General features: G+C 40.1%; 2 protein-coding genes across 2 annotated transcripts; one reads left to right on the top strand and one right to left on the bottom strand.

Annotated features, from left to right (window-relative positions):
* Nucleotides 1–596: 596 nt before the first annotated feature.
* LOC146389225 (T cell receptor beta chain MC.7.G5-like) lies at nucleotides 597–11101 on the top strand. The gene is made up of 8 exons (XM_084924727.1): nucleotides 597–645; nucleotides 739–1188; nucleotides 1299–1599; nucleotides 9035–9090; nucleotides 9544–9891; nucleotides 9983–10006; nucleotides 10103–10209; nucleotides 10990–11101. The coding sequence occupies exons 1-8, from the start codon at nucleotides 597–599 to the stop codon at nucleotides 11014–11016; spliced, it is 1362 nt and encodes a 453-aa protein (XP_084780853.1). The 3' UTR covers nucleotides 11017–11101.
* Nucleotides 11102–13822: 2721 nt separating this feature from the next.
* On the bottom strand, nucleotides 13823–23128 carry LOC146389224 (uncharacterized). The gene is made up of 6 exons (XM_084926952.1): nucleotides 22932–23128; nucleotides 20811–21243; nucleotides 19423–19568; nucleotides 18988–19156; nucleotides 18430–18592; nucleotides 13823–18185 (listed from the first exon to the last, which is right to left on the bottom strand). The coding sequence occupies exons 2-6, from the start codon at nucleotides 21114–21116 to the stop codon at nucleotides 17878–17880; spliced, it is 1092 nt and encodes a 363-aa protein (XP_084783078.1). The 5' UTR covers nucleotides 21117–21243; nucleotides 22932–23128; the 3' UTR covers nucleotides 13823–17877.
* Between the last annotated feature and the right edge of the window lie 951 nt (nucleotides 23129–24079).

Genomic DNA, 24079 nt, shown 5'->3' with positions numbered 1-24079 from the left:
ATGGTCTGCTAGAGGATGTAGAGAGCCATAGCCCCGTCCCCCAGGGCATGAAGCAGGCATGGAGGAGATCCAGGCTCCAGACTTCCAGAGGCCCCAGAGTGCGAGAGCCCAAGGAGGACCACCGGAGGGGCATCCATGCCACCCTCCTGGGAAGAGCAGAGGAGAGCCCCAGATGAGGGGTCACCCAGTAGCCACGGAGCAGAAGCCAGAGGGGGCTGCAGTGGTGAGTGGTGTGCCCGCCGGCTCTGCCGGCAGCCAGCTGTGCCAGAGTGAACCGAGCCCCAGGCCCAGAGGCCGGAGGCCTGAGGGCCCCCTTTGCCCCGGAAGAGGCCTGACCGAGCAACAGGCACCAGGCCCCGCCAAGTAGTCACCGGGAGTGAGCTGGTACATACCTGAGCGCCCAGCCCTGGACACCAAGAACCACCAACGCACCGATGCCTCCCCTGCACCCTGGTGACACACCCGCACCCCAAGGCCCTACTTGTGTGGGTGGGTGTGTTGGAGCGGGAAGAGGGAGGCAGCCGGGGATGGGGAGCACCTCCCCATTCCAGAAATACATGAGCTCAGTCACTCAGAGCAAACATTACTTTTTCACAATGTCTCCTTTCATCCACACGTTTGGCTTTCTCTTCCTCTGCTTTCCAAGTAAGAGCCTCAGTTTCACATTCCCTCATACATAAACCTATAACTGTCCTCTTTGTTTGTACTGCAGTAATAATTTTATCCAAACATCCACAGCTCTGGTCAGCAGCATCATATTTCATCAAAGTCTTCCTCAGATTGTGAACGTGAGCTCTAAGGTCCGCATCACATGCAGCCACGATGACGGGACCCGCTTTGTGATGCTCTGGTACCAGCAAAGAACAGGCAGTCAGTCTATGACCCTCATTGGGTTTGGATATGGCACAGGAGACCCGACCTACGAGGGTCAATATAAAGAAGAATTTACGCTTGAAAGAGAAGACAACATAAAAGGAGCTCTGGTTATTCCCACAGCAAACCTGTTACTCTGCCAGCACACAGTGGTGTGGTTTAATACTGCTCCCTCACAAAAAGTCCCTCAGTGTCGTCTTCTTTTCTTCAGCTCTTACGTCAGAGGAAGCATGTCTTCACAGAGCAGAGAAGTTAGGCAGTCGGTCTCATACTCGAAGATCTGGAAGATGTGTTCAGCTGGAATCACACTTTTTTGTCTGCTCTTATTTCCATGTAATCTTTCTTCAACAATAACAACCTTCAGAATTTTTCTACTTGTTTTTGTCAACTAGTATTAACCACATTTTAAATCTCTTTCTCTGCAGATCAAGCCAACTGTGTGACATTCCAGCAACCTCAGTCCAAGATAGTCAACGTAGGCGAAAGAGTAGAAATCCAATGCATCCACGATGATGACAGTTTATACGTGATGCTCTGGTACCAGCAAAGGGATTATGGAGCGATGAGCTTAATTGGATATAGCTATGACACAAACAAACCCGACTATGAGCCGGCGTTTCAGAATCACACCGAGATTTTGAGAGAGACCAGAGTGAAAGGAGCTCTGAGCCTCCCCAGTGTCAAACTGTCACACTCAGCTGTGTATTTCTGCGCTGCCAGTACACAGTGATGTGGTTCAGTGACACAGACTTACTAAAACCATCTGTGCAGCCAACCTGTGCATTGCTTTCAGCGGGATGATAGCAAAATTAGCAGGAGACAGCATATTTCTGCAACAGCTTTGTAGAGATCGACATCTCTCATCACTCAAGTTTTTGGAGCTGCCATGTTGACCTGTCCAAAGCACATGAGGAGAGCAGGAGGTCAGACACAAACCAGCACAGAGAATCTGCTCTGGTGGTGGTACTCACCTTCTCCACAAGGGCTGCGTCTGGATACCTGTGCCTCCCTGGATCTCCCATCCTTTATCTGCTCACCTGCTCATCCTGGCTATCTCATTTAAGGCTTCACTGGATCATTGTACTCTTCTCAGTTAGTGTAGCCCAGCTCTCTGTTGTATTCTTCCTTGTGCTTATGGTTCTCTGGCTAATCGTTGTTTCTCCGTCTCCCCTGTACAGACCTCCCTGGACCCCAGCCTGCCTTTCCTGGAACCCTTTTGGATGAGTGAGAGTGTGACTGAGGCACAGCGTGGATCTTTTGGACCGAGTGTGTTTCTTTCACGAGCGGAGTGAGTGTGAGCATGTCTGTTCTCCAGGCCTGGACCTGCCCACGGAATCTCTGGACCCCTCTTCCCCCTCTCACTGTACATATGTAAATATTCCACTTGCACTTCAGTCCTACCTAGTAATTGTGACAGAATCAGGTTAAGTTAAAGAAATAAAAGACCCCACTTTCCAATGAATTGCAGTAATAGAATTGAGATAAATGCGGGTAAAGTAAAGGCAATAATTCAGTTCAATTTTATTTATACAGTTCCAAATCACAACAACAGTCATCTCAAGGCACTTTATATTGTAAAATAGACCCTACAATAACAGTCCCAGAAATAATAATAAAGTAAAGGCAACAAAGGAAAAGACATCTCCTACTGTTTTTTTTTTTTTTTTTCATATTTGAAGAAATAAAATATCATAAATCACTTGGGGGGAAAAAGGACATTTGGACAAAAATGTAGTTGTGGCAGAGGTGTCGTCTCTGGCTCAGGGGAGCAGTAGGGCAGTGAGCTCAAGGGGGGAGTGCCAAGGAGGCTGGAGGGACAGGTGTCTGGGATTCCACTAGCGAGGTTTCTCCCTCTAGAGTGAAGCCTGAGACCTGTGGAAGGAGGTGTGAGTGCTGGAGACCATCTGAAAAGCTGAAGTGGGTGCCAAACCTGTCAAGAAAGCATTTTGTGCGATTTGCAATAAACACTACTCAAAGTAATACAGCGTGTCGGGTCAAACACTACAGTATCGGAGCAGACGATCTTGAAGAATGTGCTCCAATGAAGCCTAGCCATCAAAAACAAACGTTGCTTGATGTCCACATAACATTGAAAATGGCTGAAAAGTGAAATTTGGTTGAAAAGGAAAAGGACATTCTTCAGTCCACTAACTCCGTATCTAACTAGGGCTATAGGGCAGCGACTGAGGGGGCACTGAAGTGTTTGAGTAGACAGAGGACCAGCCCATCACAGGTTTACCACAGAGTGCACTTATATCAGCACCTGCAGAGGACCAGCACATTCATCTCCAAATTGTTCTTGCTGTGAGATGACAGTCATGGCACAACAACAATGTACTTTGGACAATTAACCCAAAAAGCACTTTATAATGTTTTTCTTCAGTGAAAAAAAGCAAAGCAATGGTGTTACTCTGCCTCACAAAGATTATATATATGATACTGCTCAAAAGGAATAAATGAATAAACGCGTTCTTCAAACTTCAAAAACCACCTTTTGCAGCAGTTACAGTCTGGCAGCTCCTACACATTACAGCTGATGTTTTAAGGTAATCTGATGACATTTAACCACACACTTCCTGGAGCGTCCTCCCTACCATCAGTATGTCAAACAGTTCCCACAGCAGCTCAGCAGGGTTCGTATCCAGAGACTGTTCTGGCCAATCCATTACTGTCATTATTCTGGCTTACTGCTTATTATCTTGCAATATAAAGCACCTTGAGGTGGAATTAATTTGAACTTGAACTAAAGGTTTTCTGCTAATTAATTAGCCTTTTATAATGACTTGAATTAGCAGTCAGCAGCCTCCCCACAGAGGCCACGCCACCATGGGCAGGGCTGTAGCTGTTCTCAGTGACTGTGGGTGGAGCACTCGTGGAAAACTCAGGAAACATTCAAGCATGTGAACATTCCTTTTGATGAACCCTAATGAACATGAAGCTCTTCTCTCTAGCACTTCTCCTGTTTTCCAGTAAGAAAATTGTTTTTGTTTGTTTGTTTTACTTGACTTGACCTCTACACCAAACCCTTAAATTAACCTTTTTGTTTTCTTCGTTGTCCAGGATTCTGTTGCAGTGTGAAAATATATCAGCCACCTTTTACTTTGAGCCGTGAAGGAGAGAAATCGGCGACGCTGCAATGTGAACAGGACAATGATGAATATTTATACATGTTTTGGTACAAACACGCAGACTTTAGGCAAATGCAGCTGTTAACGTATTCTATTAATAAAGGTATTCAAACCACTGAAGCTCCATTTAATGAAACAAAGTACTTCATGTCACGTCCTGTGGTGCGTAATTCTAGTCTGCACATAAAGCGAGTGGAGCCTGGAGATTCAGCTGTGTATTACTGCGCCTCAAGACTGCCACAGTAGCACAGACTCACTCTGTGGCTCATCAACAACCCCAACATCACAGCAGGTCAACGACTGACAAGCAGCTCACTGTCAGTCTCCCCGCAGATGTTTGTTTTTGTCAAAACTCTTTGTGTGCAATTAGTAAAGCTTTGGCTTGACTTTAAGAATTTGTCTTTAAATTATATATTAGATTTGATTATATTTGTATATTATTTGTTTAAAAGTGTAATTTAGAAATGTAATGGTAGTATTTTTCTTAATTTTCTTAATTTTTTAAGAAAAGAATAGAAAATAAGGCTCTTTGTTACAATTTCATTTCTCACATAGGTAACATGATTCAGATTTCCAGTTTATTTATAATTTTTCTGTCCTGATTAAGATACATAGATTATTTCAGCATCCTGTTTGTTATGAGACTGAAATTTTGTTTATTTATTTATGTAATTTGTAGAAAATTGTAATCCAATTTTTTTTTACTGTCGTTTTTAATCATTTTACTATTTTTTCTCTAAATGTACTGTTGTGAAAAGTTTTGTTCATATATTTTGTTACACATTGAAATGAATCAAGCATTATACATTACATGAGGCCATTTTTGTGCATATTATGTTTGCATTAAAATGCCTCAAAATCCTGGTATATTTACAGCACTGCGAGCTTACGGGAAAGTAACAATAATCGAATTGCTTTTTTGCAATAGTAATCCCTTACTTTACTCGTTACTTGAAAAAAGTAATCGGATTACAGTAGCTGACCATCTCTTCTGGTGACTGAAATGTTACATTTGCTCTAGTCTGCCTAAAAACAATTCCACGGTGTGGAAAAAGTCCCTGCAGCAGTGTTTGCATACCAATTGAAGTTGAAATGAAATAAAAAATGACAGCATCCCCTCACTGCCACTCAGGAATCTCTCAGCTCCTCAGTTGAAATATCACGGAAACCCTGGTAGATGATGTCCTTATGTATAAATTATACCTGTTACACCTCACAATAAATCTCCAATTTTGAAATGATCTTCCTGCTTGTGTATACTATGATAAAATAAGTACTTTATACTATACGTGCAATTGTGTACATTACGACAATTATGGTTTAAAGTGGAAATTAGCAAGGGCGAACCCTCAGTCACAATTCATTCTTCTGTGGTAGATTTTTCTTTGTATAGAGGCAGAGATCAGCCGGCTTTCTCTGCTGATACCAAACTACGTCTTGGATTTAGACATACTGAGCCATCATGCCTAACCTTTCACCTCTTGACACTATAAAACTAGTGCAAAGGTCTTATTTAGTGAACGAATCAAATCAGCATTTAAACTGATGTTAGGTGGGGCTAAGGTAGCCTTAGCCTGCTCTGCTGCAGTCCAACATAGTAATTGACTGCAAACCTCAGCATAATACAGACAGACATTTCACAATATGAATAAACCAATACGTGATTAAAAACGCTGAAATGGGACATTAGCTAATATTTTCATTTACATTTCCAGTTTATCAAAAATTACTAAAGTGTGAAAATAATCTCTGATCCTTATCCCTATTTTTCTCTTTGAGCATGATTGGTATCCTAGTTGCCACACGCTGCCTTCCAAATCGAAGATCACAAGCTATCTGTTTTTCAGCTTTAGTTTGCTCCGCGGTTTTTAGATTTCTGACATGGGTGGGGTAATCCAAAAGTACAAGCAGCTTGGACCATGTTCTGTGGTTTTACCCACATAGTGCTTTAAACCACATAGAGCTTTTTCTAGAAAAATTTAGCTGAGGCAAAACTTGATCAGCAGCAGAGGAGCAGTCGCTGATCCATGAAGTCATAAAAATGTATCTGTTTCAGTTCGCTGACGTGTCTGCAGTACCACAAAGCTGATCAGTTAGATAAGTACACAGGTGCTATAACAGAGGGAGCAGTGTCCCGTACAATGTAGCTTCTCAGCATCCACATATCTTGCATTTTGCTATTCTGTGTTTCTTTTTCTCTTATTCTTTAAGTGTTTGCTGTCTGAGCACACAGTTGTTTTGTTTAAGAACAAGTTGATCACAGCCTGACCTCTGCTGGCTGAAGTTGGTGTTACATATGTCTGAAAAATCATGCTGATGATGACCCTTCAATGAGCCGGGCCAATCTCAGATTATATTTATGTCTAAAGTTATACCAGACTGATTTAACTTTGTGCTTAAGCATGATCTGAGGTCCAACTGCATCATTGTTAAAATTCTTTAAGAAAGGACAAACAAATGTTTTATCAGTTGTCCCACAACTTTATTTCTCATGTCGCGTTTACGTTTATATTTTTTTTATTACAAAATCACATAAGACCTTTTTTTCCCTTTTTTTCCTTTTAGGATTCTGGCACTTTTAGAAATAAAACATCAGTATTAATGTGTTTGATATGTTTTTATTTTCCATCTAAAAGTTTAGTTGTGGTTAGACAACAGTAAAGTGAATAATTTGAGCCTCCACAGCAGTGTGTGTAATTCTGTCAGGATGAACAATCTGAAAAGAAAGCAAACAAAATGTTGTCTTGACTGCGATTGACTTTGAAAGGGTTTTCCTTCATATCTGATAAGTTTGATCATATACTCGCTTTCCTTTTTATTCATCTAAAAGCCTTGTAGGGGTGTCAAACCATAGGTTTAATCACTGTAATTTGGGAAACATTATCAAAATGATGATGTGGAACTGCTGATTTCCTCCAGTTTTATACTGACTGGGCGGAAATAAAGAGGTGTGACCAGAGAAGACGTCACCGTGCAGCTACTGTATATAGAAACACGGGCTTCGTTTTCTTTGTGCGTCTTTTCTTAGCAGTCACAGAAATAGCAGCATTCATGCTCACCTCAGGTCTCCAGGCAGCCTGCACAGCTGCTCTCATCCACCAACAGAGAAAGATGGAGGCTGAGATATGGAGATGCTGGGTGGGGGGAGGAAAGACAGCAGCAAAGTGAAGTCAGGTTTTTGTCTAGTGCTTTTTCACTGTGGGGACAGGGGGGGCACGGTGATACAAACCAATAGAGCCGCTGTACAAAAACCTCCTGCATTTAAAATGCACAGCGAGGAGCTCCGCAGATTACTTTCAACACCTGACAAGCATAAAATGAGCAGTATTTTAAAAAGTGCAGGTAGCCCTGCTCTTACTGCACAGAAATATCATTAGTGAGGGAATTTGTTTAGAATTCAATAAAATTTTAAACACAGTGCAGCTTTTGAGTTTATTTCACTCATCTTTTTTTTTTTTTTTAACTAAAAACTCAGTTGGTGGGATTAACATGTCCTTTGCTAAAATTCCAAGTGTTTAGTGGGAATTTAGTCTCATTTCAAGTGCCTGCTCTGGACTGTTTGGTTACTTTTTCACAAAGGATGCGTTCAATGTGACACTGGAGCTGAAGCCTGCTTTGGAAGTGGAACTAGACTAAACTGTTCTGGGTAAGTTGGGGCCCTCACAATTTCTGTTTATTGAGAAAAAAAGACGTTTGCAATGTTTAGACTATGGCTGAAGCAGTGACCTACAAAAATGTGGTCCTTTATATTACTGGTTCAGCTCCGTGCTATTTGATATTAAGCTGGTCCACAGTGCTACTTATGAAGCCTATTTTGGTGCAGGCACAAAACTGACCGTTCTCGGTGAGTAAAACGTCCACTCGTCCCTTTGGAAGCATTATAAATGTGTAGATGTTGGAAAGTATTTGGATATTAGCCTGTGTGTACAAAAAGAAAGCAAGCAAGCATGTTTAAGGTGATTGGAGTAAAGTTCAGTTTACTGTGCTGGTGGTTTTGTTTTTGAGGCTTTTTTCAACGGAGGCACCAGGTCGACTGTTTTAGTTAAGAAATAAAGTGAAAGAACTAGAATATAAATTAGAATATCATTTAATGGTTGTTTTTCATCTGATGGCAAAATACCCAAAAGCCTGAATGACACCTTCAGGTAATGAGTGATGCAATAATAGCCATAAAACTCACTATATCTATATCTATATATATCTATATATATATATATAAATGTGTCCTGTTGCTGCCGTGGTTTCAAGGGCGATCCTTAGCAGACTCTAGCTGTCGACTACTGTCGATCTCTATGAAAAGCTCAATGTCTGAAACTATGACAAAGCTTGATAAATTGCAAAGAGGAGCCCCAAGAGACAAGGAAGAGGTTTTTGTAACAGTCTGACAGCTCTGTGTTCATTCAGCGAGGCTTATTTCGGAGCTGGAACTAAACTGACCGTCTTAGGTAAGATAATCTGCAGCGAAGACTCAAACTACACGTCTTAATATGATAGAAATAATGTGTGATAAGTGTGCTTCACTTTTTGGGCGGTTTTATTAATCAGCCATAAACATATTCAAGCTGTTTTTAAAAAGTGAAAGCTATTAAAGCACAAAGTTAGTCTTGTGTCAGTGCTGATTAGTCTTCAGCAATGTGCTGCAGCTATAAAAGAATTGGCTCTATGCCCAGATTATCTGTGGCTATACGGAGTTCTGATCAGCTCTGTGAGCGACTGCGTATTCCCAGTCCGAGGCTCACTTTGGGAGGGGAACTAAACTCACAGTTTCAGGTAAGGTGCAAAAATAGAACATTTTAACAGGCACAAATGCATTTTATCATGCAATAGTCCATAAATTAAAACCTAATTGTAAGTAAGTTGAGTTACTGTAGCATCATTTAAGGTTCCTGACTTTGTCTAAAACCTGAAATCTGTCTAATTAGGTTTTGTTATGAAGGGGAAATTTGGAGAAATTTGAATTTTTCATAAAGAGAAAAAAAAGATCATTTCCAGCTGTTGATAGCACAAACAATTTTTACTACGCTGCATATCAGTGTGGCAAACTACAACCCTGCTTACCTTGGTACTGGCACCAAACTGACAGTTTTGGGTAAGAAACCTTATGCATGTTTTTTTTCCACTGCCGAGAACCTCTGAGAAGTTCTAATGTAAGTTTAGGGCTGTAAAAAGAGCAAAGTTTGATACTTGGGTGTAGACAGAATCACAAAGTTATAAACATGTTGCTGTGGATTTAAAACAATGTGCCATGAAATTTATTTCAAATGTCTTCTATATCTAAGATATATGCTGCAAAAGCAGCATTTTGGAAAAAAGAAAAAAAGAGATGTGGCGTCAGAAGCTTACATATTAACACCTTACACCATTATTTATTTCATTTTACTTTCTTTTTACCCAGTAATCCCCTGCTGTTTTTCCAAAATCCAAAAGAAAATGACGAAGCAGGGTTTTTTTTACAAGTGTTACTTTTTTTATCTTTGGGTATTCAAAATGGGAATAATGAGACTGTTTGCATTCTAATGATTCGATTCTCTTTGTCCCACAGCACCAAATAGAACAATTGAGCCACCAAAGGTGAAAGTGTTTAAACCTTCAACAAAGGAGTGTCAAAATGAAAAACACAAGAAAAACAAGAAAACCTTGCTGTGTGTGGCCTCTGATTTCTATCCGGACCATGTGAATGTGTCCTGGCAGATTGATGGGGTGGATGTCAAAGATGGCGTCGCCACCGATCACTCTGCCCACTGGAATGGTACACACTACCGCATCACAAGCAGGCTGAGAGTCTCATTTTCACAGTGGTTCAAACCAGGCAAGAATTTCACCTGCACTGTCAACTTCTTTGATGGGGAACAGACTGTTCCTTCTGTAGGCTGGGTCGCAGGCATTCGAAGTACGTTCATTTACAATCTTTAAATGTGTCAAAATCATCTGAAATAGTTTGACTTGATTTCACTGAAAGAAATCGTTTTTCTTTTTCTTAGATCCAGGAGCTGCAGCAATACGAAGTAAATATTATTAATAATATTATTAATAATAATAACTCAGTGTGTCTGCTCTATACTGAGCTGGGAAAATAATACAAATCTTACAATTTTGTGCAGACAAGTATCTGAAGACCACCCACAATGCCAAGCTGTCATATCTGGTTTTGATCATCAAGAGCAGCATCTACGGACTCTTTGTGATGATCCTGGTGTGGAAATTTCAGGTTGGTCCAAAACGATCCAGCTCCTGTTTGTGCCACGAGCAGTGGTCGTTATATGAAACATATCTCAATACAAAACAATAATTTAACAGCACCAAGTGCTTCTTCCTCCAAAGGAACCTGTCTGAAACTGGATCTAAATGTAATGCAGGATCGATTTGTTAGACCGCCGTAAAAATTAGCAGCTAAGAAAAACATCAGTTAGCCTGTTTTTCTTGAATATGTCTTTTTTCTTAGCAACTATCACTCAACAATTAAAACCTATTGAAAACATTTTAAAAGCTAATGAGCTACAAACTAATGAATATAAAGGTATCATTTAAAATAACAAGGTAGGGGTTTTGTTGTTGATGTTGTTTAAAGTTTATAGATTTATAGATTCTCAATGACCATATTTCAGTCACCCCAGTAGTATTTTTCATTAAATATCTCAATCAATCACTTTTAAAATTAGTATAATAATATTTTCTCAGTAATCTCAGCACTGGTGGGTGGTAATATATATGTAACAAAGTGACAAAGTGCTCATTATTACCACAGAAGCTCTGAAAATGATTTCTTATAGTTATCATTTAGTGTATCCAAGAAAACTGCTTTACATCCACGTCATTTCTGAATTTCTTTGTGCTTGATTGATAATTAAAAATGAGTAGGAAGGTGAAGCTTGCCTTCTTTATAGTCAGTTTATTTAGTGAAGACTCACTGAAGACATGAGGCTTTACATTTAAACCTTTGTTTAAAGAGCGACTCTGTAAACTGAAAAGGTGTTTCCTGTCTTCACAGGGGTTTTCAAGAAAACCAAAGAAATGAGAGCTGAGCTGAACGACTGAGCTGCTTTCTGTGAAAACAAAAACATTCACAGTATCATAAGCTTTGCTTTCCATTTGACTTTCTTCCATTTAGTATATAAATAAGTGGACATCCTGTGCTGTTAATAGTTATTATTCTGTTAGTTTGTGTCAGTGCTTTGTGCTCAGTTTGCTTCTTAATAAAAGTACTCCTTAAACACACAACTGTTTATTTCTTTCATATATGAGTCTGAGGCAGTTCTGCCTAACAGTACAACATACAGTATACTCATCAGGTGCAGTTTCAGGTATTATTCATTTATGTCTGAGCCTTCACTACACTGCATGGCTAGCAGGGAGCTATTTTTAGCAGCCTGTTATCTGTTGGGTTTCTGAGAACTCACCCTTATATTTTCCATTTTCTATGAACTCCAACTCAAAAACATTGGGCCATTTTTACTGTGACATGTTCCCCTGAGCAAAACAAAACATGTCTGTAAAACCTGTTCAAGATTCACTTTTTCCATTCTCAGTGAGTAAAGCTGTGTTTTTTTTCACAGTAGGTGGAGGGCTATACATATTGAAGTATGTGTGTAAAATGTGAGTCAACCACAGCTCGTAGGAACAGGAAATCAATACTCTCCTCTCTCCAGAGAAGGAGGTTGAAGCTGTTGTTTTGTGAGGAACAAACCAGGTCATGACAGCTTACGGAGGCGTTGAGAGCAACAGCAGAGCACAGGATGTGGTCACAGAGTGAGACGAGCGAGCGGCAGATTGCTGAGAAGCTTCAGAGGTGCAGACTTCCGCTTCACTGCAACCTTCACAAGCATTAACACGCACCTGTGCACCAGCTCCCCACTCTGCAGCGCTGCACGAAGCACACTAACTGTGTCAACTGAAGCTACGCTGGGAGACAGCAGCTGTTCTGTGTGCATACGGATAACTGCAGCCTTTTATTTAGAGTTTGAGGTCACATAAGTTCATCAGAAGTATCAAGCGCAATAAAGTGCTCATTTCCTTTTCCCTAATCAGAGGATGTTTATATCACAACAGAGTTTTGATCTCCTAAAGCTGAGAGTTCTGCTTCAGAGTTAAGAGTACTGACCGTAATCCTTTAATGCTCACAACAGCATTACATAACAAGAAGGTAACAATAAACTACAATGATTATAATAAAACTATAATATAATAAATCGTTTTTGGGGGCTTGACTTCCTATTAGTACATAAAGCTAACATCTGTCCATCCACTTTCTTTTGTTAATCCAACTCAGCCCAGGGCTGGAAAAAAACAGCTCATTTAATTCAATAAAGAACAACCTCATATTTCCCCTTAGTCTGCATTATCAGATGAAGGAGTGTTTCATGGTGATATGTTAACTAGTCTATTTTATTTTCCCTACATGTCACATCCTTCATATAAGAGCTGTCTCTATCTGAAAGTGAGATCAAATCTAACTTTGTTAAAGTATATTTACCATTAAAACTGGGATCTGCCTCTATCGCCTGATAAATGCTCACATTTTTAGACTGCGTGAGAAAGACTGAACTCAAACACGCTGCCTGTAGATGCAGGTGGTGGCTATTGGTAAAGAATTATATTAACATAATACATTAAAATGTCCTTTAAGAATTCACACTCTGAGGTGCTTTTCCAGTTTAAATATGATTGTAGTTTAAGTATGACACTGGGATGGTATTCACTTTGTGCTATTTTTACTCTTATTGGCCACCAAAGTGCTTTGTAATAAAATCATTATTACTGTGTATGTGTTTTATCTGTCAGAAGAGTAGCAGATGTGATAGTAAAATTACAAAACTTATCACAGTTCAACACTCTTTTTATGAACATGTTCAGGTTACTACATTTAGAGTTTTGAGGGAGTGTTTATAGATTCATAATAGTTCAGTCGTTTAAATAAACCTGATTAAAATATGTTTTTGATTCAGTCCACAGGTGTAACACAGCAGACACCTGTCAGACTCAGTCACAATTATAGAAAGATGTTAAACATGGAAACCTGTTGTTTTATGAAAGGTTTACACCCTTACTGGGTTTTAACCTCTTAGAACTTGTCCCGCAGAGACATCTTGCTTTTGTGTATAACATGACGCTAACCAGGTCACGATGAGAAAATGTATTTAAAATAGTGAGATACTACAGAAAAATGTTAATTAGCCCAAATGATAAGATACTCAAGTTTTATTATTTAAACCAGAGTTACAAGATCAAAATGTGGAATGCATTATCAGAGGGTACAAGAGATTTAATCAGATTAAACACTGAAATAAAAAAGTATAAAACTACATTTGGGTTTCAATAAAACACAAGTTATGTAATTACAGTATATTTGAAGGGATTTGAGGAGATCCATGATCATATATGTGTTTTTCTACAGCTTATTAAATGCTTACAAACTGTTTATTTTTTCAGCCTTATGAAACAAAGCAAGTGTTGATGGGCTTAGTGTAGGAACAACTCAGGAACAACTTCTGTGCTGTGTTCATCTATCAGCTGTGACTGATGGGAAATGAAACAAGCTGTACATTAATAAATTATAAATATTTTTACCTTAATCAGAGAGTGCTAGTGTTCCTGAGAGTAACACACCCAGGCCTGCTGGTCTTTTAATTAAAGAATAAAGTCATACAGCCATGCATAGGATGCATCTGCGCTATATCAGTGTCTCCATCTGCTGGGCAAACCATGCCAATACATCAAGAGCTTAAAGGCTACTATAGACGGTAAGTTTAACACATACAACAAAAATCAGCACAAATAGTTTTCAAATGTTTTAATGAGTCAAAATGAACATGATTGATTTTATTGGCACATTTGGGGATGAAGGAACAAAGTGAATCTTAAATATTAAAATGTTTCTTAAAGAAGAAAAGCTATCAAGCTCCAGAAAATTACACTAGAATAAATGCAGACACGGTTGCAATTAATCTAGGAGGATCCAGCAGAGCCGCAGAGCGATGGCTAACAGAGACAGAGTGATGCTCCGGGCTGCAGAGCCGGTCAGCTTGTTCCTACCCAGAAGGGCACGAGCTATACTTCACTCCTATCATGGACACACCCTCACTTGCCAGCAGCATGCCAGAGAAGACGATTGATTTTGGGTTCGTGTCTGTACCTAGGCCTCCTACGCTGACATTGAGCATCTTGTCACTTTCTTTAATACATATTAGTCTGTTATCCTCAACAACATAGTTTACATTAAAAACCCACAAGATGAATTCTGCTAGTATCACCTGACTGAATGAATCTACCCATACACTTACATGTGCTTCTAGGAGGGTGGAGCACAGCTGGAAATAACTAAGCTTCATATATCATATGAACTGTTAAACACACTGCACCCTAGGAAAACACCAGCAAATAGAAAAATGCTGCAAGAGCACAAAGTGTATTCATTGTGTTTCCATAAAAAATACAATGGAAGCAGAAATTTAACAAAATCACACCAAACACAAGATTTTAGGGACTTGGAAACAGCTATCCACGCCTTTGCTGGACTGCTGCAACTCTATGTGTACAGCAATGCCTATTCCACTCCCTCCCACAGAGAGTTGTATTGATTGAAGTATTGATTTTGCTTCATTCAGTCCAATAATGTAGGCAGACCCTACAATATTCTATGTATTATTGTAGGGTCTACCTTACAATATAAAGCACCTTGAGACACTTTTCTTGTAATTTTTGTGCTGTATAAATAAAATTGAATTGAAGTAAACATTAGGAACATCCTGTTCACCTAGAATGTCATTTTAAATGCAGCTCTCATCCAGCAGATCATCATCATTAGCTCCCAAAATTCACTCTGCCACGTCCTTTCTGTCAGTCAGATGTGGAGTGAATCTCACTCTAATCCCTATTGTTCCAGCTTTAAAACCTGTTACCTAAAAGTCAAAGAGAGGTTGACTGTATGACGTCGGTTCATCAATTCATTGCTCTAGATTTTACAGGTCTACAGCGAATGGGCTAATAACTGCATATTCACTCTTTATTTATTCAATTTTTAACATAACACTCTTGGAGTTTGACTTGATCAGCGGTGGCAGTAATGTGCAGGAAAAACAACACGAGTCCATCTACAAGGAGGCTGTGGGGTAGCACGGGCAGTCACCAGTGTTTTTAATTGTCATCAGGGGTTAGATGGTGGGGTGATATTTGGAATAATGTGTATGTATGCAGACAGTTTAGTCTATAACCATGGCTGTATAAAGAGAAACTAAACTTTATAAATAGCGCCCCATTCACTGCACTGTTGAAAACCCTCCACACAGCTAAACAAAGCACCATATACCAGACATTAGACAGCTCCTGCAGAGCTTCCATTACTTATTCAAAAGAATTCAAATTCAGAAAAATTATATCTTGTGGGGTGAAAAAGCTGTTCTTTTCTTTGGAATTTGGAAAATACTGCAGTGCATTTGTCATGATCTGAGTGTTTCAAAGAATAAACAGAGTAAACATGCCTGGGCTCGGTTCAGTTAAGAATAATTCAGAAAACCTAAATTGCTGTCGCCCACTTAGAGGCTAAACATTCGCTTGTGCGAGCAGTTAGCATGTACCTAAACTGGAGAAATTCATGTTCTGCTAACTCCAAACTGGTCTGGTTCCACTTTAGCTTGCTCGATATTATTAATAACTATTATCAATTATTATCAGTCTAAGTCCACTGAATATTTGTAGAGAGCTGTACAGTCACAGAGGCTAACAATAAGCTCAGTGCTGGATCAGTAGACCAAACTGTGGGGCTATCTGCTTATTAAACCCAAATTTCTCATTTTGAAATTAAAGCTGTACCCTAGCAAACATTTCAATATCTAGTCCTAGTTGAAAAATATTACTAAAATTAAAGATGAAACGACACTAGGGACATTATCACAGTGTCAGTTTGACATATATTTTCAATATCACTGAGAATTTGTTTTCAGTAACTGTTCTCTATTATCTATTTGGTAATGAGAATAAACAAAATGTAAAACATTTTAACGTTTCTCAATAAAAAGAACAAGCAGATATCTGATGTTTCAAACAGTGTTCGGCCCACTTCTTATCTTGTTAACCTAACTAACCGTACATAAGAGCAGCAACATTCCTGAGTTTATGATGCTGACATCTCAGACAGAGCGAACATAATCACATGATGCAGAATTTAGAAATATTAAATCATAAATAGCTTCACAGTGTTTTTTTTCCTAAAACAGGCTCCAGTAATACTAGTCTGTGTACATGGAGCAGACTGACGTCTGATCATAATCAGTTCTACGCATACTAGTTGTTGTTGTTTGAGAAAAAACAAAGGTGAACACTGTAATCCTTCTTTGCAATAATCTGATTTGTATTTCTTGAGTTGTAAGACGCAGTCAAACCCAACCTCTACTCTGCTTGGAAATAAGACTGACATCCATCTGTCCACCATTCTGTTTTTGGCACAGTACCACGATCAGCTTTAATCAGAGGTGAGGTTTGGGTTTCAACCCTGTTTGCTGGAAACAATTAAACTGTGACAAAGTTCCCAACACTAGTCCTAATAGTTTCATTACTAAAAGGTTTTTCAAAAGGACAGAAAAACACAACAATTAAAGAAGAGATGGATGAAAGGAGGGCAGTCTACTGCTGGAGGCCAGACGGCTCTCTTTCTCTGCCTGTTTAATACCTCCAACACACACACACACACACACACACACACACACACACACACACACTCACAGTTAATAACTGTATTCCAGATCAGCAGTAATCATCTTGACATCTTTGACCTCTGCGGGTCCTGCAGTAATCCTCTGTGGAGTACAGACACATATGGTCCTCATGACCCCCTCTGTCTTTATTGCTGACTCTCGGTCTGACTGTCAATCAATAGGTTCAGACATTCTTAGGCCTTCTATGGTGATAAACTACAAAGAACAAAGAGTATATTCAAGAAACCTTCTATTAAATATTAAATAATTTATTTGCATCCATCCATCCATCTTCATCCGCTTTATCCGAGGCCGGGTTGCGGGGGCAGCAGCCTAAGCAGAGAGGCCCAGACCTCCCTCTCCCCAGCCACCTCCTCCAGCTTATCCGTGGGAACACCAAGGCGTTCCCAGGCCAGCCGAGAGATATAATTTAGATATAACTTATTTGCAATTTCTATTTTACATTATGAGTTACACACATGCAAAGATGTGTTTTGTGAGTGAACAGACTTCCCTTGGGTGTTGCATAAGAAAGGGTGTAAAAACCTGCTAAATTAAATGTCTACGACAGCTGCCTGCTGTGGTGATCCCGTGTGATTAAGGAAAAGCTCAAATTAGCGTAGGTATTATAAAATAGGTGGTAATGAGATCAGTGAAAGGGAAAGAAAGAAAGCACAACAGAAGTCAGATTATGTGTGAACAGACGATTCAGCTGTATCCACACAGGGAGCGATTCACAGTGATGTGTGACAAGAGACCGTAGACAGTCAATCTGACATTTGGTGACTTCAAGAGACTACAGGTGAATGAAACCTCGGCAACTGTTAATACAAGTCAGACATTTTTTTACTCTTCGAACTCCACATTATATGTAATGGCCTTTGGCCTTTACCAAAGTATGGCTTTTATTGTGAAAAATCCCATTGCTGACAACGGTCGTTCTTAAAAATTCATCGAAAGAACCACATTTTTACAGCAGTTCACTGGTAGCAGCAGATCACAGTTGCGATATTTGAACAGATACTCCACCTCTTCTTCAGTTTTAATTCCAACTCTGTTTTTCACTTTTTTGCAAGGAAAAAGAAATCAAGTACTATCCATTTGTGGCAGCAGTCAGGAAGTGTGTGCTAAAAGCATTTTTGTAACCAGAGGAGCTAGAAACATCTGCTTATCCTCTCACTAATTTTGCCTCAGGATGGAGGGCTCTGAGTTTGCGTCTGCGACTCGGTGTCCCAGTTCTTCCCTCGGTTCCTCTTCCTGTTCCTTTCCGCCATCACCACAGCGGCCACCACGGTGACAAGCACAGTGACAGTGATGACGAGTACAGTAGCGGTCTCAGCCACGCAGAGTTGGCTGTCTACCCAGGCCAACGAAGCCCCCATCAGCTGCGGAGGGTCCTGGCATGTCACGTTGTGGTAGTCGTCAATGTGGAGGTGCCGGACGTGTAGGATCTTACTGAAAACACGATGCAGCTCACAGTCACAGCTCCAAGGGTTCCCTGGCAGGGAAAGAAGGAAGGCAGGTATACAGAGTTCAATTAAACAAAGAATGCAAACCTTAAAATTGTGTGTGTCAGAGTGTTGAGTCAGAACTTGATTGTAGAAGAGGGGGTGTTGATCAACATCATCTATTTTATATTGCATGATAATCAGTCCAAAAGTTTTAAACATATTTCAGTCTGTTCCGTCAGTTTCTGACATGGAGAAAAATGAATGAAATAAAATTAAAGTACTTCTGCAGACCTGACAGCTGTATGTGTGTTGCTGTTGTATGAAGGCTGATGAAGGTCTTAAATTTGAGGTTATGCAGGTTGTTTCCCTCCAGATCAAGAACAGCCAGGCTGTACAGAGGTGCCAGGGCATCAGTATCTATCTGAGAGATGCTGTTGTTGCTCAGCTGGAGTACCTAGGAAGACAGACAAACAGGTACTAATTAGAAAGGCAGACATACAGAATAATGAAGTCATCAAAAATGGTGTGCCACAGGGATCTGTTTTTGAGCCACTTCTTCTTACAATAATTAGACAATTCTTCCAAAGCAGCACATTAAAGTGTGCATTAATAGGTAGTGATATCATAGTACTTTATACTTTATAACTAATGATATATTTCAAACTTATCATTATTCAGTGTACCAAAACACTAGCTGTCTTACGTACAGATGAATTAAGACCTGAAATAAGATTCATTTACATTATTATCCTTTTTAGAGGCTAAATCTACAACAGTCCACAATCAAAAAAAACAACAACTTTGAGGTACCTCTTTATTTACCCGTTTAAAAAATAAAAGTCTGTTCACCTCCAGTCCAGGCAGCATGTCCAGGCTCCCATGCTGCACCACAGTCAGTTTGTTGTTGTGTAGATAGAGTTGTCTGAGCCGGGAGAGGCCTCTGAACACGCCAGGGCCAACAGACACCAGTTTGTTATAACTCAGGTCCAGCTTTTCCATGTTGTCCAGAAATTCCAGGCTGGCAGCAGAGAGAGACAACGAACGCGTGAGACAGTGAGAAGATACTGTGAGAGACAGGCAGAGAGAAGCTCTGTGCTGAATGCTGCTGTCTGCAACCGTATTCACATGGCATGCAAAGAGAGGCATGCATAAGACAGCTCCTGGTCTTTTGGATCACTTTAAACATATTCCTGTTAAGCCAGACGATAAACAGAAATATGGAAGCTGATGGAAAACTGAGATGGAGTTTCACGGCACTCTGATGACCCACAGATAGCCATGTACCTGTATCCAGATAGATAATGCAAGTTGTTGTGCTCCAGTCGCAGTTCTTTGAGAGCAGGCAGACTAGATGAGAAGTCCACAGGGAGAGTTTTTAATTTGTTCCAACTGAGATCCAGTTTCTCCAGAAAGGACAATGAGAAAAATGCCTATTCAAAGACAAAAAGCATCAATTACTTGTGCTGTTTCAACTTTCCTACTGTCAGGGACCTGGGTCTGAGGACCCAGGGTCCATGAGCAGTTTTGAACTTGTTTATTTGTTGCTGTGTGTACCGTGCTTGTGCCCCTGGTTTCCCTTTGTATTGTGTATGTGTGTGCGTGTGTGTGATGTCCTGGTTTTCCTGGACCACCAGGCCTAGTGGGTGTGTCCTGTTGGGAGGCTGGCCACACCCGAGGAGGCGGAACACACCTGCAGCTGATAAGGATCGTTAGGGGAGCTACATAGCAGTGTGGCTCAGTGCTTCTCAACGCTGGATCATTGAGTGACTTCACGTTAGTCTCTTTGTCAGTTAGAGAAGGTTAGTCTGCTGCAATTGTGGTGTGTTCTGACAGCTGCCTTTTTGTTATTCCCCAAGTGTAGTGTGGCGTCGAGAGGGCAGTGAGCACGGGGTGCTCGAACACTGCCGAGCGGAGACACACTGGGCACTACTCTGGGAAGAGGACACAGCACGGAGTCGGGAATGCACTGTATTCCGTACTTTATAACGCACTTCATTGTTATAGTGTCAGTTTACTTCACTGTAAATAAACGCACTGCTTTGCATCGAAAAGCCCTGCATTTGGGTTCTAATTTCCCCACATCCCCACGGTCTGCCAGCGCGACCGTGACAGATTCAGTTTTTATATGACATATCAGTGACTGGCAGTGATGTAGTGGTAAACACATTTTCTTGCAGTCCATGTCTCTCATTTCTCGTTTCTCATTTCTGTTATTTTCTGTAAATGTGTTTTTTAAATATAAAGTATTATTTTTTATATATACAATTAATACTTCCATTTCTATACAAATACAAAGTTGCAATTTATTTTCTATCTATCTGTGAGCTGCAGACAGATAGTCAGTCACAGGCAAAGAGGCAGGGTACATCCTGGACCAGCACCAGCCTGTTTCAGAGCTTTCACTTAGACACAGACAACCATCCACACTCACATTCACACCTAATGCCAATTTGGGATCTCCAGTTAAGCTAACATACTTGTCTTTGGCCTGTGGGAGGAAGCCAGAGTAACCGGAGAGAAGCCAACCCAACCCTGGAGTGTTTTCCATGCTTGTGCTAATTTGCTTTAGTTACATATTAAATCTCTAAAATACGTCTTCGTATTATCCTTACAACTGTAATTGTGCAACATTTTCAGATGCATAAATAGTTTTTCCACCACTTTGTTCTTACCTGTGGTTGGATTTCCTCTATCTGGCCGTTGGTGAGCACCAGCACCCGCAAGGACCACAGTCCTTTGAAGGCTTGAGTGCCTATCACACTCAGATTGTTTCTTCCTAGCTCCAGCAGCCACGTGCCGTGCGGGAGGCCCCTGGGAACGTGCTCAAACCCACGGTCGCGGCAGTCCACCAGGTCAGCATGCTCATAACAAATGCACTTGTGTGGACACAACTTTGAGCACTGAACACGTGGGAGAAGGGACTGCGGGGAGTAAATGGCAAGAAGGAAGAAGAGATGTGTCGAGGAAAGAAGATTCATATTTCCCAGGACAGCTGAAGGAGGTTCAGGAGATTTTAAGAAGCAGAAAGCTCACTGAAGGGCGGGAGTTTAATTCTGCTGTTCTTTTTCCCAAACCTTGCAGTCCATGTCAAAGCAGCCAAAGTAACTGGCAATAGAAAGAAACAGAATATATTTTCTATATCAGAATATAATACTATACTCAGTATTAATAATAGTGTAGTCTTCACTGGCTCGCTGTTAAATCCAGAAATGAATTCCTTTTCTTTAACTGATAAAGCTTACAGATATCTGTGAGCTTCATGAAACAAACCCCCTGATCCAGCTCTCCCTTATTCATGCTGTGAGTGGCTCAGGCTGCCATGGAGAAGCACTCCGAGAGCACAAACCTCCACCAAGGTAGCTCAGTGTCTGGACAGCATTTACTTTTAAGGGAATTGTATTGTTTTTTATATATAAGCATTATGTAGGATCAATAGATAATATGTGCTGATTTGTAAATAACTGGACATGAATAACTTGAGAGTGCTAGTTAGTATATTTGTAACTAACTAGGCAGCTCATTTCTCCTGATAATGCTTTCTTTAAACATGTGACACATTTTGGGGTCAACTTGGAAAAAAGGCAGATGTGACATGTCAAAGTGAGGTCAGAAGTTATGGACGCAAACCATAATGTGATATTGAGAATCCCTGTGTATCCCTATATGCCTGTATGTGGTCAATTCATATAGTGGCAGAAGGAAACATAGTTTTAAAAGCTCTATATTATCATTATTATCGCTTTGGCGTTAGGATCAGTCTGTTGACCTTGAAGGGGAGTTTAAAGGTCAAATGTGACATGATAGTTCAAATTTTTATACAGTACTTACTATATATCAATAACATATTATATGTTGATAATTCACACCAAACTTGTAAGAATCATAGTTTCTAAGGCTTTTTGCCAATTTTCCAGCCAAGAAATCACTGAGTTCACTTTCATGACCTTGGTTGATGAAAGACGAATTTTCGTGTATTGTTAACATGACCCCGCTCCACACCCCTATCCGCAGGTTTTATTACAGATAGAATAACACGCACACATGCAAAACAGTACCAAAGAAATTATGGCTTTTGTAGAAGTAGTAAGCTATATTTATAAAGCACCTTTAAGAATAGAGGCGAGAAAAAAGAGAACTGTAACAGAGTGAATTTAAAAAAGAGAAGCAAATGTAAAGTTGCACACAAAAACTTACAATGAGTTTTATCTGGTTTTTTGTTTGTTTGTTTGGGTTCCTACTTGTCCTGACAGAAATGTTTGGATCATTAGCTGTTAATTGTTCCACTGTACTCATCAGTATACTGTACAATTTATTATATCAATTCTGCCTCCTGCAAATGAAGGCACAGTTTATGACAGTTGAATTTGTATGCTTAGAAAATAAAACAATGAGCATAAAAGTTCTGAAAAGCTACGACATGATAAACATGACTTTCTTCATTTTTTTCTTTAAATCTCCAAAGGACAGTTTTACCTAACAGGCTGTAGGACTACAGGGATACGTCTTTATGTCGTCTCTCCATGCCTCATCCAGATATAGCTGCATAATCAGATCATGAATGAATTCAGCCAGTCTGATGAAACTGCTATTTTTTTACTGTATCAATTTTTATTTTATTTATTAGCATGTAGTTTTCTAATGCTTATTTTGGAAAAAACAATCTCCAAGATAAAACATTTTCCATGGTAAAAAATAAGAAAATAAAGACATCGAACAAAGAGGGTCAATAAAGTTAAAGTTTAACAAGTGGGATATTTTTTATCAGTTATTTTGACGATGGATACCTGACTCACCCCTTCTGCTGCTGAAGAACCAAAATATATCCATGCTAGCTCCTCAACTTCTACATGCCCTCGGCTTTGATGGATGATGCTGAGACAACAGGCAGAGGAAGGAAGGAGCGAGAGAACCAAAGACAGGACGACGATGATGCTGATGGAGCCTTCCAGTGCAGTCAGCTGCGTTAATAATCCTCTAATCCTCTCCAATCGCCAAACACTTTCTCTCTCTCACTGAACTCGTCTGATGTTTGTCATGGTGTTTCTCTCTGTCCACCCTCCCTCTGGTTTCCTAGGCATCGCTCCATCTGTCCCTTTTACCGACTTAAATATTATATAAAGACTTTTAACATTTTGAGAATATCGCATGTGTGTCTCTGTGTATATTTTTGTGTGTTACTTTATCAAGTAAGTAAAGAAGCACACAAGTAAGGATAAGTACAGCTTTAACTACCAAAATTCACTTAGGCTATTTATTAATTAATTATTACTTTAATACAAAGAGTCAGCTGTTTCTCCAGCTTCTTTAGCTAGCAATGCTAGTGACTACTTGCAAATTTAGCAATTTAGCCCCTATTAGCATCAATATAACAACTGATAAGAACTTCTAGAAATTGTTGCAGTCATTCATTCTTATACTAGATAAATTAGAGAGGAGAAGTACAACATGTTAATTTACTTCAATTCAATTCAATTCAATTTTATTTATATAGCGCCAAATCACAACAAAAGTCGCCTCAAGGCGCTTCATAGATACAGAGAAAAACCCAACAATCATATGACCCCCTATGAGCAAGCACTTTGGCGACAGTGGGAAGGAAAAACTCCCTTTTAACAGGAAGAAACCTCCGGCAGAACCAGGCTCAGGGAGGGGCGGCCATCTGCTGCGACCGGTTGGGGTGAGAGAAGGAAGACAGGATAAAAGACATGCTGTGGAAGAGAGACAGAGGTTAATAACAGATATGATTCAATGCAGAGAGGTCTATTAATACATAGTGAGTGAGAAAGGTGACTGGAAAGGAAAAACTCAATGCATCTTGGGAATCCCCCGGCAGCCTACGTCTATTGCAGCATAACTAAGGGAGGATTCAGGGTCACCTGGTCCAGCCCTAACTATATGCTTTAGCAAAAAGGAAAGTTTTAAGCCTAATCTTGAAAGTAGA

The sequence above is a fragment of the Perissodus microlepis genome, chromosome 4 (genome assembly GCF_051167445.1).
Source record: "Perissodus microlepis isolate ML-2025 ecotype Zambia chromosome 4, ASM5116744v1, whole genome shotgun sequence".
NCBI lineage: Eukaryota > Metazoa > Chordata > Actinopteri > Cichliformes > Cichlidae > Perissodus > Perissodus microlepis.
This window is presented reverse-complemented; position numbering and strand designations above follow the sequence as displayed.

Bases quoted from the DNA above. Each gene is read 5' to 3' on its own strand.
- LOC146389225 (XM_084924727.1), top strand. From the start codon at position 597: ATGTCTCCTTTCATCCACACGTTTGGCTTTCTCTTCCTCTGCTTTCCA. The intron at 9,091-9,543 runs GTAAGAAACCTT...TTTGTCCCACAG, and splicing joins CACCAAACTGACAGTTTTGG to CACCAAATAGAACAATTGAG. The intron at 10,210-10,989 runs GTTGGTCCAAAA...CTGTCTTCACAG, and splicing joins TCCTGGTGTGGAAATTTCAG to GGGTTTTCAAGAAAACCAAA.
- LOC146389224 (XM_084926952.1), bottom strand. From the start codon at position 21,116: ATGAATCTTCTTTCCTCGACACATCTCTTCTTCCTTCTTGCCATTTAC. The intron at 19,569-20,810 runs GTAAGAACAAAG...GTCTTTGAATAG, and splicing joins TAGAGGAAATCCAACCACAG to GCATTTTTCTCATTGTCCTT. The intron at 18,593-18,987 runs GTGAACAGACTT...CTGTCTTCCTAG, and splicing joins ACATGCTGCCTGGACTGGAG to GTACTCCAGCTGAGCAACAA.